The sequence below is a fragment of the Tursiops truncatus genome, chromosome 2 (genome assembly GCF_011762595.2).
Source record: "Tursiops truncatus isolate mTurTru1 chromosome 2, mTurTru1.mat.Y, whole genome shotgun sequence".
NCBI lineage: Eukaryota > Metazoa > Chordata > Mammalia > Artiodactyla > Delphinidae > Tursiops > Tursiops truncatus.
Window position 1 is genome coordinate 63,978,105 of NC_047035.1, and position 18,268 is coordinate 63,996,372.

The following is an 18,268-nucleotide window of genomic DNA, read 5'->3' on the forward strand; positions in this document are numbered from 1 at the left end:
TTAATCCTAATTTGTTTCGTTCACAGAGCTTATAGATTTTAAGACAAGAAGAGTTGCTGCATTCAGAAAAAATTTAGTGGAACTGGCAGAGTTAGAACTGAAGCATGCAAAGGTAGTATATTAAAGATTTAATAATTTAAGTGACATAATTTACAAATGAGTCAGTTATGAAACTTTATACTAATTTTTAAAATAGAGAATCTTAAAATTGAGAGGGATTTTAAAGGTTATCTAATTTAAACAAGAAAAATATCTATAATGTCTCTAATGGTCAGCTTTGCAAAACTCTAGTACCTAATATGGAAAAACAGTATCATTTTTTGACTAGTTGTTAAAAAAAAAATCTTACTTAATAAAAACATCACTTAAAATTTTATTTAACATTTGCCATCTTCAAAGGGACTGAAAATTTTAAATGTATTCAAAATTCCCCAAACTATAAATATTAAAGGAATTTTTAAAAACTTTTATGTTATTTCGTGATAAATTTATAACATTTATAAGTATAAAGTTATTAAAGCTTAAAACTACACTGAGATTTTTGGTATACTCTATAATGAGCACGAATTTACTTCTGTGTAACTTTGACATGTTTAATTCCTCTTTCACAGTTTACCCTTCAGATATTTACATCCTTCATATTCTCCATATATCTTCTTTTCTCCATGCCAGACATCCTTTGGCTAAATATTTTTCATCCCATACACCTCAACAAGATTTTTATTGTGTTATTGCCCTACTGTCATTACTCTTTTAAAATATTATACCTGAAAATGGAAACACATTTACATACATAGAATGATTATTGTTCACATTTCTTCTTACAGCATGTTTTATTCTATTTTTTTTAACTAATTTATTTTTTATTGAAGTATAGTTGATTTACAATGTGTTGGTTTCGGGTGTACAGCAAAGTGATTCAGTTATACATATATATGTATATATTCTTTTTCAGATTCTTTTCCCATAGAGGTTATTACAGAATATTGAGTATAGTTCCCTGTGCTATATAGTAGGTCCTTGTTGTTTATCTGTTTTATATATAGTAGTGTGTATGTTACTCCCAAATTCCTAATTTATCCCTCCCCTCCAAGCATGTTTTATATGTATAAGATACGGGTTTTTTTAACTGCCATATTTCACCAGCTTGATTTGGCTATAATCACACTTTTTCTCTCTTTCTAAGTCACTTCTTGAACCTCCGCCCTGTGGTTGTGTGTGTAATTTTTTTAGTAATTATTTTCATTTTTGTGGTAAGAAACACATAACATAAAATTTACCATCTTAACGATTTTTAAGTGTACAGTTAAGTAGTATTAAGTATATTCATGTTGTTGTACAATGGCTCTCTAGAACTTTTTCATTTATTGAGCACTTATTTTAAAAATGTAATTGCAGGCCACGTTTGTCTGTTAGATTTAAGCTTGCTCGTCTTAGCCCAGCGCATTGAGATCTTTTTGGAAACTTGGGTTTGATCATATAGTATTTGACTATTATACTAGTTTATCCTGTCAAGTGATGGACATTTGTAATTTGTATGAACTCCCTTTTATGTCTTCATCTAAGTTCTGATTTAAAAGGTTGATCAGGATTAAAGGAATCACTATTTGTTAACCTACCTTTTGAAAGGAAGTGGCACCAAAAAAAATTTAGTTCCTTTCTTTCTATACTAATTAATATTAACTTATTAATTAATATTCTTTGGTTATAGTTATTTGGATAGTTAGGAATTCATTTATACTATTATCAACCATTATTTTTCCCATTTTATCTGTGAAGGACATAAGGAGTATCAAGTTACTTATTAAAATCAAGATATACGTTGTCTGATTTGCTGGGCTAATAACCCTGTCAGAAGAAAATGTATGGACCTCCCTGGTGGTCCAGTGGTTAAGACTCTGCATTTCCCCTGCAGGAGGCGTGGGTTTGATCCCTGGTCGGGGAACTAAGATCCTGCGTGCCATGCATTGTGGCCCAAAAAAAGGAAAATGTTTTTATAAGCCTGGCATGATTTATTCTTATTGAGCCTGTGTTGTTTTCCAGTGTTCACTGTTTTTGTTCTTTTTAAAGAGTTTATAAACTATCAAGGATTTTGTTATAGATTAAGGAGGGGTTGACAAACTACAACCTATTCTGTACAGCCTGTGAGCCAGGAATGGCATTCATATTTTTAAATGATTATAAAAAGATCAAAAGAATAATATTTCATGACGTGATAATTGTATGAAACTCAAATTTAACCTATTAAGGTTTATTGGAATACAGCCAAGCATATTCGCTTAAGCTTATTCACTTACGCTTTGTCTATGATTGCTTTCATGCTACTGCAGCAAAGTTGAGTAGTTGAAACAGAGACCAAATGTCTCTCAAAGTCTAAAATGTTTACTGTTTAATAACCCTTTACAAAAAAAGTTTGCTGACCCTGCTTTAGATTGATGTCAGCCTCTGGTTTCCAGATTCTGTACTTTTTCAAATTCTTCCTGAAATGTGTTCTCTGTGTTCAAATTTCTGATAGCTCTTCTAGTCCAGTGGTTCTTAACTGGTGGTGATTTTGCCCCCCAGGAGACATTTAGCAATTTCTGGAGACATTTGTGGTTGTCGCATCTGGGGGTGGGGGGGGTCACTGCTGGTGTGTAGTGGGTAGAGGCCAGGAGTGCTGCTCAGTATCCTACGATACACGGACAGCCCCCACGAGGAGGGATCACACAGCCCAAATGTCGGGAGTGCTGAGGTTGGGCAACTCTACTCTGTTGTCTGAGATTTCTTAATGACTTTGTGAATCTGAACAAAGTCTCATTTTGGACCCAGGATCCACATAAATTATTCCAAAAAGAGTAAATAATAGTTAAATGTACAACAAGATGGTTTGAAACTACTTTGGATTTTATTTATTGTAACTGGTATATATGTCTTTGCCACATAATTGAAATCTAGTTAACTAGGTAGTTAGGTCACTTTTGTGTCCTTGAAAATAGGCTCAGATTCTTTATTAAGGAAGTAAAAAATGTGTGAAATGGGCAGTTAAAAAAAAAAAGTGATGAGCCAACTGTGAGGGTGTGATGTGAGTCCCTGTGTACCCCGCTGTAGTTGCAGAGTTAGGTCCACCTTTGGCAGGGGCAGTTGGGCAGGTGTCAGCCTGCAGAATGTGCATCCTGTGACTCAGCGGTCCCACTTGAGGAATATACCTGTAAGAAGTATATCTAAGAAGGTAATTTCATAACTGTAGACAGGCACAGTTCTGTTCTTATACTGGCCAAAAATTGACAGTAACTTGAACACCTAAAAATGTTTAATGTTTATTTTTCACTTAATTTTAGATTTTCAGGAACATTGCAAGGAAAGTACAAAGAATTCCTGGATACTCTTCACCCAGATTCCCCAAATGTGCATATTATCGCATCTGCTTTGTCCTTTTCCCTCCCTTCCTCCCCGTTTCTCTTTACACACACACACTCACACTCTCACACACACCCCTGTACACACCTGTTTTTGTCTTAAACCATATGAGTAAGCTGCAGATATGCTTCTTCTCTCTCTTATACATTTAAGTGTGAATTTCCTAAAATCAAGTAATTAAATACTCAGTACAGTTATAAAGTTGAGGAAATTAATATCAACATAATTGTTATCTAATCCAGAGGCCTTTATTCACATTTCCCCAGTTGTCCCAATAATGTCCTTAATGGCAAAAGGAAATTCAAGAGAACGTGTTGCATTCAGTGCACGTGTCTTCTTAGACTTCTGTAATTTGGAAAAGTTGCTGAATCTTCGTATTTCATAACATTGGACACTGTTAAAGCACAGGCCTATAGAATGCCCCTCGCTTTGGGTTTGTCTAATTAGTGGGTTTAGGTTGTGCACTTCGGACAGGAATTCCACCCAGAAGTGATGTCAGATCTTCTTGGCGCATCACACAGGAGGAGGCACATGCTGTTGATCAGTTGCCTTACTGGCAATGTACAACTTTGATCATTTGCTTAAAGTGATGTCTGCAGGCTTCACAGTGGCAAAGTTGATATTTTATACTTTGGATTAAGAAGTATTCTGTGAGGAGGTACCCGAGACTGTTAAATACCCCATCACTTAACCAGCACCGACCAATAAAACTTTGTGCCATGGTGGGAATATTCTGTAATCAGCACAGCTTCGTGCCATGGTGGGAATATTCTGTAATCTGTAATCAGGAAGTCTGGGTTCTGTCCAGTGTGGTTGGCACTAGTCATGTGTGGCTATCGAAGACTTGAAATGTGGGTAATGCAACTGAGGAACTGAGTTTTTATTTAATTTTAATTAACAGATTTTCATTATGCAGCTGCACATAGCTGATGGCTACAGTATTGGCATTTCAGTCCCATACTGCTTTTGGCATCCATTCATGATTTTTGCTTGAGTCAGTTTATGATGATGATGATCGCCAAGTGGTCATTTTCTAATTCCATCATTCTTTATACATTTTAGTTGACTTTCTGCTCTAAGGAGGAGGTTTTCCTTCATTCCTGTTTATATATTAACGTAATCTAAATATACTTAAATTTGCCTTTATATGTCTCTAAATGTGGGTACCAGTTCACATGTTTTACAAATGGACATTTAGGTATGAATTTTATAGAATACTTCTGTATGTAATCTTACTGTTTTTATAAAAAGTGCTATAAATCTAATGCTATATTTTAATGGCTAAAGGAATGTGATAAGAACCTGTCTTACAATCAGAACATACTCAGTGGTTTAATCTGCATACAAAGGGCATATTTTATAACCCTCACTAGAGCATGCCAAATATTAATATTGGTCTAGACGGAAATTTACTGAACAATCTGGTATGTGGAAAATACTGTGCATGGAACAAATTCTGTAATTTTACGTCTTTAAACATTTATTTGTATATAATAAATGACTTTTCAAAATTCTGGTATCTTAAATGTAAAGTTACTTGATTTCTAATACTGTGTATTTTCAGTAAGAGTCTTTCACACTGTTTGAACTTCATTTATTTTCCCTCCCTTTTTAGGGTAACCTACAGTTGCTGCAGAACTGCCTGGCAGTGTTAAATGGAGACACATAAGCCACACTCTGCCTTCCAGTTAAAAAGGGCTGCCTTCCGTCAGATTTTATTTTTTTTCTTAATGATGCTAGACATTTACTGCTCACTGGAAACAAAAGAAACAGCTGACAAAGTGCATCTACTCTCCCTTTTTCTGAGAAACAATGGCGTGGTGCCGCCCTCGGGTGCTGTGGGCTGCATGATGGGACCTGCGCGCTTGCACCTGCGCCGCGGACAGTTGATGATCATCGCGCCCTCCTCCTCTTCAGAAGCCCAAAGTACTGCCTTTTTTAAAGTAGCCTCTAGAACTGTGCTTATTTTATGAATAGTATTCCTTATGGCTGCTAATCTTATTTACTTTTAAGTAATTTCTGAAGTTTAACCCTTTCAAAATACATTGTGTAAACAAGATAAGGATTGCCGTTACCTTTTTTTGAATTTTGTTTTAAAAAAACATTGTACACCACCTTAGTTCTTGTATCCTGGTAAAGCATCTTAATGAGACTTATTTTTAATTAACGTTTCTTAGAAGTTTTGGGACAGACTTTACGTAATCTTTATAAGTATGATTTCTGAAGAAAAGCAAATGCATTAGTATGTTTGCCTTAAACTTGTAGACTAAACGAACTATTGTCAAATAAACAGTGATAACAGTAATAGTTTTTAACTCTGGTCACTCTAAAATTTGGAGTAGCTATAGTCTACTCCTATATTATGCTTTTACAATGCAGGTCTTAGTTTTTCTTTTTTCTTATTTCTTTTAAAATGGCATATCGAACCAAGTTCACCACTTTACAAAAGAATGAACTGCTTCTCTGTGTGCTTTTAGCACTTCTTATAAGATGGAATTGGGCAGAGACAGGTTAGAGACAGCTGTTTCTAAAACAGGAACAGAGTATGGTCTGTTGTGCTTTCCAGGATTCCACCCCTAGTTCAGCTAATTAACCGTGCAACATACACCAGTGTATAGACTGGTATGTAGAGAGAAAGAGGAGTGCTATAGGGAGCAGCACTTGTCAGTGGGGGAAAAGCTGGAATATTTGGAATAAAAGTTGCAGTACAAAATGGATACTGTCAGTATCTACATTACAGATATTTGGCCTTTCTAATGTGAACGAACATTGTTATTTCTAGTTTAAAATTAGATTGCGTGGTTGGATTTTTCCACACACTCTGTTTCCCATGTGGAAACCACAGGCATCTGAGTTTGTCACCCTTCCACCGCGTTCCTAGTTTGTTTTCCCAAACCGTTTTTAAGAACACCTACCTGGTTCTCAGGACTAGTCGCTATGATTCCAGCCTTTTCTGCTGCATGGCTCTTGCCTCACTGGTGTGCTGGGTCAGTGTTTCTCTCTTATTGACGTTCCTCAGTGCGTTTGAACTGTTGATGTTTGTGTTGCCTGAGAGATTGTTTTGTCCTCCATGTCCCCTTCACTGGTGAGAATATGCCCCTGCGATGCCCACCAGTGGGTGAACGTGGGGTGGAGGGCCGTAGCTTCTGGATTCGGGAACAGTCCCTTCAGTGGCTGCCCTTGTGGCCTCAGACCACAAGGTTCACTCGACCTGTCTGCCTATTTCTCTACCATAAAAGACAATTATTGACCTACCTCACAGGGGTGTTGTGAGGATTAATAAATGTTGGTACAGTGCTTTGGAAATGTGAAGATGCTGTGTAAATGCTAAAAAAATAGCAAAAAGCTACACAAGTTTTCACACATCCGTCAGCTAATGTGTTTCTACCGAGGTGGCCTTTTTCTGGGAAAGAAGTACAGTGGAAAGTACATCCCTTGGCCCTTTGGTTTACTGACGGGGTGGGCGTAGACAGGAAGCAGCAATTGTGGGCTGCACATGAGTGTGGGGAGGTGAGGGGTGCTTACTAAACACATGTATTAATGAGTTGATGACTGTCCGAGGGTCTTCTCACTAACAAAACGTACAGAGAAGGGAAAGAATGTATGTTACTCCGTCGAGGTCATACGGGAGAGATTTACTTTGTAGGTCCAGAACAATTGAAAGGTTTATTCCATAGCTCACTGCTAGTCCCTGATAAAAGTAGCCAGCGCTGGTGAGTTGTGGCATTCATAAAACTTCTTAACCGTCTCCTGCCTGAGGGCCGCAAAGGTGCGACGGGAAGACGCCTAGTGGCAGAGACAAGGCAGCAAGGGGCAGTCTGGGGTTTCCCTCGGATGGTGCTTTATGCTCTGCAACCCCGGCTGTGGGAATGGCCTGGGGAGACAACGTTGGTTGCAACGCTGGTTGCGGTGGGAAGCAAGGGACTGAGGGATTCGGAGTTTATGCGGTGAGAGTGGAGGATGGCAGGAGAGGAAATTTGTGAGAAAAAAGAAAGTGTGTCAAGCCTACCTGTATGTCAGTGAGGCACCAACCGGGTGACAAAAGTGTATACAATATTATTAATGTTCCGTAGTAAAACTATGTTAAGTTGAGGTCAAAATGATGTTTCTCTTCCGCTGGGGAGGCGGGGGGGAGGGGGGGTTCAAAAGGAAAACTGCTGAGAAGCGCATAGCTTCAATTCAATACTGTAAAAATAAGAAGTGAGGGTCTTCCCTGCTGGCGCAGCGGTTAGGAATCCGCCAGCCAATGCAGGGGACACGGGTTCGAGGCCTGGACCGGGAAGCTCGCACCTGCTGCGGAGCAACTAAGCCCGAGCGCCACAACTACGGAGCCCGCGCGCCTAGAGCCGGTGCTGCCCAACAAGAGAAGCCACCGCAGAGAGAAGCCCCCGCTCGCCGCAACTAGAGAAAGCCCGGGTGCAGCAACGAAGACCCGACGCAGCCAAAAATAAATGAATTTATAAAATATAAAATAATAAGTGAAATTCTGTGTTTCGCTGCTGCTGGATAGAAGAGTATCAGTGTCAGTTTCAGCTCACCAACCCTCGGCTAGCACATATCCGGTGACATTATAGAAAGAGCGGAGCCTGGGTTCGAGCCCTGGTCGGGGAAGATCCCACGTGCCACGGAGCAACTAAGCCCGTGCGCCGTAACGACTGAGCCTGCGCTCTGGAGCCCATGGGCCTAGAGCCCATGCTCCGCAACACGAGAAACCACTGCAATGAGGAGCCCCCGCTCCTCACAACTAGAGAAGGCTTGCGCGCAACAACGAAGACCCAACGCAGCGAAAAAAGAATAACAAATATCTATAAACTCAGTTTTATAGATTAGATACGTACAGGAAATTGGTGGTTGCCAAAGGTGGAGACGGTGGGAGGTTGCTAAAATTTGGGGTAGGGCATGTGAAAAGGTGCAAATCTCACTCATAAGTCATGAGGACATACTACACAGCATGATAACTAAGATTAAAAAATAAAAAAATAAACCTACAAAACACAGAGGGGAGCACAAACGCAATCCCGCACTGCCATAAATCATGCAGTTCCGTTTCTCACACTTAGGGAAATCACAACGGTCAACATCCGCAGAACGACGAATAAGCTTCGTTCTGGGTGTGACCACTCGTACCTCGAGTCAAAGCGAAAACTTGCCGAGAAAGTCTGGGTTCATGTTTTTAAGCCTGAGATCAGTAACCTTTACACGTTATGTGTGTATGCGTATATATATTTGTATGTGTGGGTCTTTGACCATGCCCGTCGGCTAGCGCAACTCTAGTTTTCCGACCGGAAGCTGAAAACAAGCCTAGGGCAGTTAGCCACTGGGTCCTCAGGGACTACCATACGCAGGGTCAGACTGCTTCTGAGAAACCACAATAAACACGAAAAGCATGAACGACAAAAAAGCGTTAGGTGGTTGCAGTTAACAGCCAAGAAGCAGAATGTCAAGCTCTACTTTAGTACGCGGTTCAGCACACTGGAGCTTCCCCGCAACCTCAGGACGAATAATTTCAGTGCAGCGGAACAACCATCTCACAAAACTCGTTGACAAAGATTAGATAACTCTACTATTCAACAAACACAAACATCAGGGGAAAGCGCGAACGCAGTCCCCCACTACCACAAATTATGCAGTCGAGTTTCCCACATTTGGGGAAATCGCAGGGGTCAGCACATCCGGAGTGCAATGGATAAGCCTCGCCCTGGGAAAACCACCTTCGTGATCATGGTATCTCCCCTGCCAGGTAAGTATGAGTTGCTATGCGCTCCTCGTCCCACACCCTCGCGATCGCCCACCTCTTCACGCACGCTCACTTCCCTCACGCCCTCTCCGCGCCCTCCGCCCCTGCATGCCCCTCGCTCCGGGCTCGCCCACCCCGGGAACAACCTCGCGAGTCCTCGGCTGTCCACACGCAGGACGCGGAAGCCCAGCCGGAGTGGGACCAGCAGCCTCTGCGCGCCTCGCTATCTGCATACGCCACGCCCCTCTCCGGAAGTCCCGCGCCTCTCAGCTTTCCCCAAGCCCGCTGAGGACAGCGGGGAGAACGCGGAAGGGATCTGCTCAGAGCCTTCGACTTAAAATGAACATTAGGTTCTTGTTTCAAGTTACATTGAGGGGTTTCACCTTTCGCACCGTCTATGTCTAACCTTTTCCGCATTGGGAAATCGCTATGTTTGGGGGCACTTAGCCCTCAGGCGGCTTTCTAGTCTGTTACTTTCTCTTTGGCTTGTGTGGCCTCGAGGAGCTTAGGGCAGGTTTCCTTGACCTCCAGGTTTCTCTAGCTAGGACCCAGGCGGAGTGGGACCAGCAGCCTCTGTGCGCCTCCTCATCTACACACGCCACGCCCCTGCCGGGACCTTTTCGGCGTCCCGTTCTTTCCCGCGGGAGATACGGACCTACTAATTCCCGGCCGAGATGCGCCGGTGTCTCCGGAGGGAGGGCGTGGGCGAGCGGCGACGAGTCGGGACCTGGAGGCGGGACCCGGGAAGACAGGAGCTCGCGGCGCCTGGCGCCCTGCAGTTCAGGAGCAGGTCGGAGCTCGGCTGTGGTCTCACCTTCCTTTCAGTGAAAATGACACGGAACACAATGTCAATCAAATGTTAAATAGTAAGATCAGAGTTTCGTCATCAGTTTAACATGAAATTGTTTGAGTCCTCATCCATGATCTTTCGTTCAGATTATGCAGTAATCGAATCCTGCAACAGCAAAGAAAAACGAACAGAGACTATCAGGGCAAAGCGTTCCTGCAAGGGGTAGATGTGTGGGCCGGGAACGGGTGTTGAATGGTTTCCGAAAATCGAATGCACGGACGGAATTGTCCCGTTTTCGTCCTGAGGGACTAGGCTGCCTCTTTCAGCCGCCCGGATTTGTCTTTTCCTCTTCCATACGTGAAGATTCTTTCTCGAGATCAAGTGGATCCTCCCCAGACGTGAACAAAACGATTCAAGTATTGTGTGTCGACTTCCAGTGGACCTTGTGCTGCATTATACTACTGTGGTCGGTGCTACGGAGCAAAGCGAGGCTAGACACAGGACTGGAGACTATAGGGTCAGGGAAGGTTTCCTGAGGTCCTAACTGCGAAAAGATCAGAGCAAACGTATTGTAGCACCCTTTTTTCTTTTTCTTTTTTTCTTTTTTGGCTGCGCCGTGGGGCATGAGGGATCTTAAGTTCCCCAACCAGGGATGGAACCCACGCCCAGCTGCAGTGGAAGCGCGGAGGCTTAACCACACCACTGGACCGCCAGGGAAGTCCCAAGCACCCATTTTTGATTACTGGCTGTCTCAGGAAGTTTCCTTTCTTAGTGTGTGTTTCCTAAAAATAGAGCATTTTCTTATCTAAACCCAGGATAATTATAAAAATCAAGAAATTAGCATGGATGCAATATTATTATTTACTCTATAAACATTATTCCATTTCTATCAATTGTCTCAGGAATGTCCTTTATAGCAAAGGAAAATTCAAAATCACATGTTGCATTCTGTATCCTGTCCCTTTAACCAATTTTAATCTGAAATAATCCCCAGGCCCATCGTTTTATTTCATTATGCAGGCATTTTTGAAAATTACAGGCCAGTTATTTTGTGGAATAGCCTTGGTTTTTAAGTTGTCCTGTATTTCCTCATTTCCTCGTAATTACATTCAAGTGTGGTTTTTTTTTTTTTTTTTTTTTTTTTTTTTTTGCGGTACGCGGGCCTCTCACTGTTGTGGCCTCTCCCGCTGCGGAGCACAGGCTCCGGACGCGCAGGCTCCGGACGCGCAGGCCCAGCAGCCATGGCTCACGGACCCAGCCGCTCCGGGGCATGTGGGATCCTCCCGGACCGGGGCATGAACCTGTGTCCCCTGCATCGGCAGGCGGACTCTCAACCACTGCGCCACCAGGGAAGCCCCTCGAGTGTGCATTTTTGACACGTAGACGACATAAATGGTACTGTATCTGTTTACATGTTGACTTATGTCCCTCCCCCCCCCCCCCAAAAAATGCTGAAATCCTAACCCCTGGTACCTATGAATGGGACCTTATTTGGAAATAGAATCTTTGCACATACAATCAAGTTAAGGTGAGGTCAGTAGAGTGGGCCCTAATCCAATATGAATATTGTCCTTATAAGAGGAAAATGCCATGTAAGGACAGAGACACGTAGGGATAACGCCATGTGATGACAAAGCACAGATTGGACTGATGTAGCTGCAAGTTAAGGATCGACTGTCACCACTAGAAGCGAGGAAGAAGCAAGGAAAGATTCTACCCAGACTCTCAGAGGGAGCATGGCCCTGCTGACTCCTTGAGTTTGGACTTGTAGCTTCCAGAACTGTGAGAGAATAAATTTCTGTTGTTTTAAACCACCCAGATTGTGGTACTTTATTATGACAGCCCTATCAAATTAATCCAGTGTCCTCCTCTGGGCATCACACTGCAGGCACGTGAAGTCAGTTTGTTCAGTTATTGGTGGTGTTAACATTGATTACTTGGTTAAGGTGGTGTATCAGTTATCCAGTGCCGTGTAACAAACTACCCTAAAACTTAATGATTTAAAATAGTGACCACGTGATTTGCTCACCATTCTTTGTGTCAGCAACCGCAGCTGGGCTGAGCCGGGCAGTTCTGCGGCTCTGATGTAGGACCACTCGTGCAGCTGCAGTCAGCTTGTGGGACACTGGGGCGGGTCAGTCTGAGGGCCCTCAGTTGACATGATTCATCTTCACTCCCGTAATTTCATCCTCCAGTAGGCTAAGTCAGGCTTCTTCTCATGGTGGTCTCAGGACAGCAAGTGAGAGCGACTCCCAACGAGCAACTGTTTTTCAGTCTTCTGCTTCCATCGCATTTACTAATGTTCCATTAGCCAAAGCAAGTCACGTAGCCAAGCCCAGAGTCAACATGGGAGGGTGCTGCAGAAGAACATGGTACCGGGGCCAGTATTGTAACCCTCTGCCACTGGGGGTGCTCACCAGGTCTGCCCCTTGTAATTATTAAGTAATTTGTGTGGAGATAATTGAGGATATGTAAATATCCGTTACAAAACCTTAACGCAATAGTTTTTAGTATCCACTGTTGACTTGCATTATGGTTGCCAAATGTTGATTTTCTAATTCTGTCATTCATTCTACATTTCTTAGTTGGCATTCTGTTGTAAGGAAGAATTTTCCTTCCTTCCCTATGTAATCAACATGAACTCGTGGTTGTGTTTAGTTGTTTATAATCCATGACTGTTTCCGTTTATTTTGATGTTCGGTTGTTCTCATACTGGGCCTATGAAAGACCCTTCAGGTTGGCTACTGTGTCCTTCTGACACGTCCATATAATTTTTGGAGCATTTTCTGGCACAAGATAGTCCAGGCTCATCTTGTACCTTCCCTGACTCCTGAAAATCATCTGTTTCTCCAAAGAGCCCTGGTTCTTTTTAGTGGAGAATGACATTTAGAAAGCAAGATCAGGACAGTGGGTTTCCCTACACATGTCTATATCTATTAAAAACAATGGGCCCGGGAGTAAAGACGCATACATAGACACTGGACTCGAGGACACGGGGAGGGGGAGGGTAAGCTGGGACGAAGTGAGAGAGTGGCATGGACATATATACACAACCAAATGTAAAATAAATAGCTAGTGGGAAGCAGCCGCATAGCACAGGGAGATCAGCTCGGTGCTTTGTGTCCACCTAGAGGGGTGGGATAGGGAGGGTGGGAGGGAGACGCAAGAGGGAGGAGATATGGGGATATATGTATATGTATAGCTGATTCACTTCGTTATACAGCAGAAACTAACACACCACTGTAAAGCAACTATACTCCAATAAAGATGTTTAAAAAAAAGAGGGGGGGGGGGTTGCCCAGGTACTTCCCTCGTGGCACAGTGGTCAAGAATCCGCCTGCCAATGCAGGGGACACGGGCTCGAGTCCTGGTCCGGGAAGATCCCACATGCCTCGCAGCGACTAAGCTCTTGCGCCACACCTACTGAGCCTGCGCTCTAGAGCCCGCGAGCCACAACTAACTGAGCCCGCGAGCCGCAACTACTGGGCCCGCGTGCCACAACTACTAAAGCCTGCGTGCCACAACTACTGAAACCCGCGCGCTTAGAGCCAGTGCTCCACAACAAGAGAAGGCACCGCGATGAGAAGCCCGCTCACCTCAATGAAGAGTAGCCCCCGCTCTCGCCACAGCTAGAGAAAGCCGGCGCGCAGCAACGAAGACCCAATGCAGCCAAAACTAAATTGATTAATTTTAAAAAAATAATAATGGGCCTATACTGATATCTTCAATTCCAATTTTCAACTTAACACCACATGGTTCCTCCTCGCCCTCCGCCATTCTGTATTTGTATCTCCTCTCTTCAACAGTGAGAACCTTGACTCCCAGCCTCCATTTACTCATTAGCTCAATCCTACAATACAACAGCATTGGTACAAGACTGTTACAACCACATAGCTATGAAATACCAACCTACTAGTATTTGCAGTTCTTGTCTTTAGAGTTGAAAACGGTTATGGTCAATGTACTGTGTTCAAAAGTCATTTCGGTTGGTTATTTCTACTCCAGTGTGGTTACACTAGTCATCTGAGATACAGTTAGGTTAATTTGTACTTACCTCCAATTTTAGGGTCTTTTCCCCCTGTATTTTTTTAAAAATGTCATTTATCTTTGGCTGCGCTGGGTCTTTGTCCCTGCGCGTGGGCTTTCTCCCGTTGCGGCAAGCGGGGGCTACTGTTCGTTGTGGTGCGCGGGCTTCTCATTGCGGTGGCTTCTCTTGTTGCGGAGCCCTGGCTCTGAGCGGGCGGGCTTCAGTAGTTGTGGCTCGCGGCCTCTAGAGCGCAGGCTCAGAAGTTGCGGCGCACGGGCGTAGTTGCTCCGCGCGGCCTGTGGGATCTTCCCGGACCTAGGGCTCGAACCCGTGTCCCCTGCATTGGCAGGAGGATTCTTAACCATCGCGCCACCAGGGAAGTCCTCCCCCTGTATTTTTTTTTTTAAGCAGCAGTTTTTCTTTCTTTCCTTCTTCCTTCCTTCCTTGATTTTGGCTGTGCCGGATCTTAGTTGCGGCACGTGGGATCTTTAGTTGTGGCCTGTGGGATCTTTAGTTGCGGCATGTGAACCCTTAGTTGCGGCACGCATGCAGGGTCTAGTTCCGTGACCAGGAACCGAACCCCGGCCCCCTGCATTGGAAGTGCGGAGTCTTTCCCATTGGACCACGAGGGAAGTCCCTCCCCCTGTGTTTTAAAAACATATCCAAAATGTTAACAGAGGTTCCCAAATAATTACATAGAAAGGTACGCTCAGAAAACTGTCACTCTCTCCTTGCACTCACCCATATAGGCAATTTCATCAGTTCCGGTTTAACACTCCTGGGTTTCTTTTTGACAGACGGTGTATAATTTTCTTTTTTTTCACATTTTTCATAGACAAAGGGTAGCATACTACATATATGCGTGCACTTTATTTTTTTCACTTAACATCGTCAATGCGTCCTATCTAGAGAAACCTGGAGGTCTAGGAAACCTGCCCTAAAGCTCCTCGAGGCCACACAAGCCAAAGAGAAAGTAACAGACTAGAAAGCCGCCTGAGGGCTAAGTGCCCCCAAACATAGCGATTTCCCAATGGGGAAAAGGTTAGACATGGACGGTGCGAAAAGTGAAACCGCTCAATGTAACTTGAAACAAGAACCTAATGTTCATTTTAAGTCGAAGGCTCTGAGCAGATCCCTCCTGCGTTCTCCCCGCTGTCCTCAGCGGGCTTGGGGAAAGCTGAGAGGCGCGGGACTTCCGGAGAGGGGCGTGGCGTATGCAGATAGCGAGGCGCGCAGAGGCTGCTGGTCCCACTCCGGCTGGGCTTCCGCGTCCTGCGTGTGGGCAGCCGAGGACTCGCGAGGTTGTTCCCGGGGTGGGCGAGCCCGGAGCGAGGGGCATGCAGGGGCGGAGGGCGCGGAGAGGGCGTGAGGGAAGTGAGCGTGCGTGAAGAGGTGGGCGATCGCGAGGGTGTGGGACGAGGAGAGCATAGCAACTCATACTTACCTGGCAGGGGAGATACCATGATCACGAAGGTGGTTTTCCCAGGGCGAGGCTTATCCATTGCACTCCGGATGTGCTGACCCCTGCGATTTCCCCAAATGTGGGAAACTCGACTGCATAATTTGTGGTAGTGGGGGACTGCGTTCGCGCTTTCCCCTGGTGCTTGACTTGGTAAACAAATAGACGACAATTTCGGTAGTGCTCCTATGGGGTTAATTTTCGGTTGTCGAGTGTCGCTACGTGTTGCCTCTGCTGTGATATTTTTTTCTGTCTGACTGCTGTGGTGTGGAGTTTTCGGTAGTTTGTCATGGGCAGTAAACGCACAACGTGTCTTGCTTCGGTAGTCTGAACCGGTTTTTCTTCGTCGCTTACATCATCACTCGGTTTCCTGTTCCGTGTGGCGCTTACCAGCAACGTCCGCGTTGCCAGGTAGCGGAATACAGAAATCAACGTCTGTGAAGAAAAGGCAGTGCCTGCAAAAACAACCGTTTTCCCCAGTGTGAGTGAAACCGGCGGCTATCGTGCTAGCAAAAATCAGCTGACAACGCACACTATTATGTAGGCCGGTATCGTATGGAGTCCCGAACATAATGTAACTTGACTTATGAAATAGCAGTAGAACCACAGGCACAGGAAACAAAGCTCTGGAGAAAGCCAAGTCAGAAGTACGGGGTTGATTGAATACGGCATGCTATATATAAAATAACGGAAGTTACCTGTGAAGAACATTCAACTTCTATACGGCATCCTGAAATAACGTATAATGAAAAACAACCCGAAGTTCTACTACACCTCGAACTGGCACAGTATTGTGAACACTTAGTTTAATAAGTAAAAGTTTTTAAAAAGAAGTATGGAGGCAACTCCCTGCCTGTCCGTGGTTAGGACCCCGTGTTTCCACTACCACGGCCCTCGGTTCAATCCCTGGTCAGGAAACTGAGATTCCCGAAGCTTACGGGTTTAGCGAAAAAAAACCCTAGATATGTATTTGCATGTTATATATACAACACCTGCATAAACACACACGCGTACACATATATGTAACTTATTGATCTCAGGCTTCAGAACAAAAAACAGAGTGGAAACTGTTCTCCAGCAGGTTCTGAGTGCAGGTAAGATGAAAAATACGGTGTCCTTCGTACAGAAAAATCACGGAACACTCCCTGTTCAGCTTCATCAGCAACGTCTCTGAACCCCATTTGCGTGAGTCCTAGGGTGAGAGCTACTAAGGACAGAACCAAAAACCCAAACGGAGCCCCTGAGCCCTGGGAGAGGGCGCACCAGGCCACGCCCTCAGCCTCCAACCTAGCCTCTTTCAGTACCTTATCACTTTAGGAGAATGGGATCATTTTTACAGATAGCAGAAAAAATGCAAGTCAAGTGTGTAAGCACCTTATTTTTCTCACATACCTGCCCCTTCTCTTCATGTACGGCTCCTGCTGATTGAAGCTGTAGGGGAGGCAAAACTTTACTTTTTACCCTTTGAGGCTCTCTGGCAGGGCCTGAGTATTAATGGATGTAAAACAGGAGGGGGGCACTTCCCTGAGGGTGCAGGGATTAAGAATCCGCCTGCCAATGCAGGGGACACGGATTCGAGCCCTGGCCGGGGCAGATCCCCACATGCCGCGGAGCAACTACGCCCGTGCGTCGCAACTACTGAGCCTGCGCTCTAGAGCCCACGAGCCACAACAACTGAGCCCGCGCGCCTAGAGCCCGTGCTCTGCAACAAGAGAAGCCACCGCAATGAGAAGCCCGCACACCGCAACGAAGACTAGCCCCCGGTCGCCGCAACTCGAGAAAGCTCGTGCACAGCGATTAATTTAAAAAAACAAAAAAAAATTTTTTAAACAGGAGGAAAACATGCAGATTTTTACATGTATGTAGATGAAAACCCAAATTAAGTGGGTCTCCGAGGAACCCTGGTTCCTTTTTTTTTTTTAATAAATTTTACTTTTGTCTGCGTTGGGTTTTCGTTGCGGCGCGCGGGCTTCGCAGGCTTCTCTTATTGCGGAGCACGGCGCGCAGGCTTCAGTAGTTGTGGCGCTACGGGCTTAGTTGCTCCGCGGCATACGGGATCTGCCCGGGCCAGGGCTCGAACCCATGTCCCCTGCATTAGCAGGCGGATTCTTAACCACTGCGCCACCAGGGAAGCCCACCCTGGTTCCTTTTATTGGCCCTGGTTCCTTTTGTTGGAGAATGATACTGAGAGACCAAAATCTGGTGTGTCATTGCTGTTAGGCCCTGTACCTATTTTACTCAGTGGATTATATTCCGTTATTATCATTACCTTGATTTGGCAGTGGGAACCCTTTCCAATTGGCTCTTGTGTGCTTGACATGCCACCGAATCAGTCACTGTACATTCCTTTACTTTTGGGCACAGTTGCATGTTCCAGGCTTGTATTTTCCCCACCTAAGAGCCTCGCCTCCCCTGGGGGCTGATATGCCCCTCCGCCCTCCTGCCCACAATGACTTTCTGTCGCAGTGAGGCTTACTGCGGAGCGATGGAGAAGGACCATCAGGTTTCTCAGGAGAGAGCACATCCGGGGCTCCACAAGGCCCATGGATATCCAGCCTCGGCTCCCCTCCTTCGCCCACCTACCCCGATTCCTTTGGCAGAGGCGGCTGCTTCCTGAAAGAGGTCAAGGTTCTGTGGACTTCCTGGAGAGGCACTGGAGTCCAGAGGGAGGGGCAGAGGGCACAGGTGTCCAGGTTGGACTCCTTACAAACGTTTCTGATCCCACCTGGTGTGTGCCCACCGCCCAAGACCGCTAACCCACCCAGCAAAAGTCCCACAGAGGCACGGCAAGCCACACCAAAGTGGCCTTCCCTCAGCTGGGTGTGTCGCCGCTCTCTGACCGGGCAGCAGGCACCTCTG

The 18,268-nt window shown here is 44.9% G+C and overlaps 1 protein-coding gene and 2 non-coding genes across 5 annotated transcripts in view; 2 read left to right on the forward strand and 1 right to left on the reverse strand.

Moving 5' to 3' along the window:
- The window catches only part of SNX6 (sorting nexin 6), a 54,790-nt gene extending 48,082 nt beyond the window's left edge, over positions 1 to 6,708 (forward strand). For all 3 annotated transcript variants that reach the window (XM_033851190.2, XM_033851192.2, XM_033851191.2), the window contains 2 exons: positions 27 to 112; positions 5,012 to 6,708. In XM_033851190.2, the coding sequence (XP_033707081.1) occupies positions 27 to 112; positions 5,012 to 5,065 (140 nt within the window). In that variant the 3' untranslated portion in view covers positions 5,066 to 6,708. The remainder of the gene's footprint in view (positions 1 to 26; positions 113 to 5,011) is intronic.
- Positions 6,709 to 8,980: 2,272 nt separating this feature from the next.
- On the reverse strand, positions 8,981 to 9,144 carry LOC117311251 (U1 spliceosomal RNA). The gene has a single exon (XR_004525476.1). It is a non-coding gene; the product is annotated as a U1 spliceosomal RNA (small nuclear RNA).
- A 6,242-nt stretch (positions 9,145 to 15,386) lies between these two features.
- LOC117311262 (U1 spliceosomal RNA) lies at positions 15,387 to 15,550 on the forward strand. Its single transcript, XR_004525487.1, has one exon. It is a non-coding gene; the product is annotated as a U1 spliceosomal RNA (small nuclear RNA).
- The last annotated feature ends 2,718 nt before the right edge of the window (positions 15,551 to 18,268 follow it).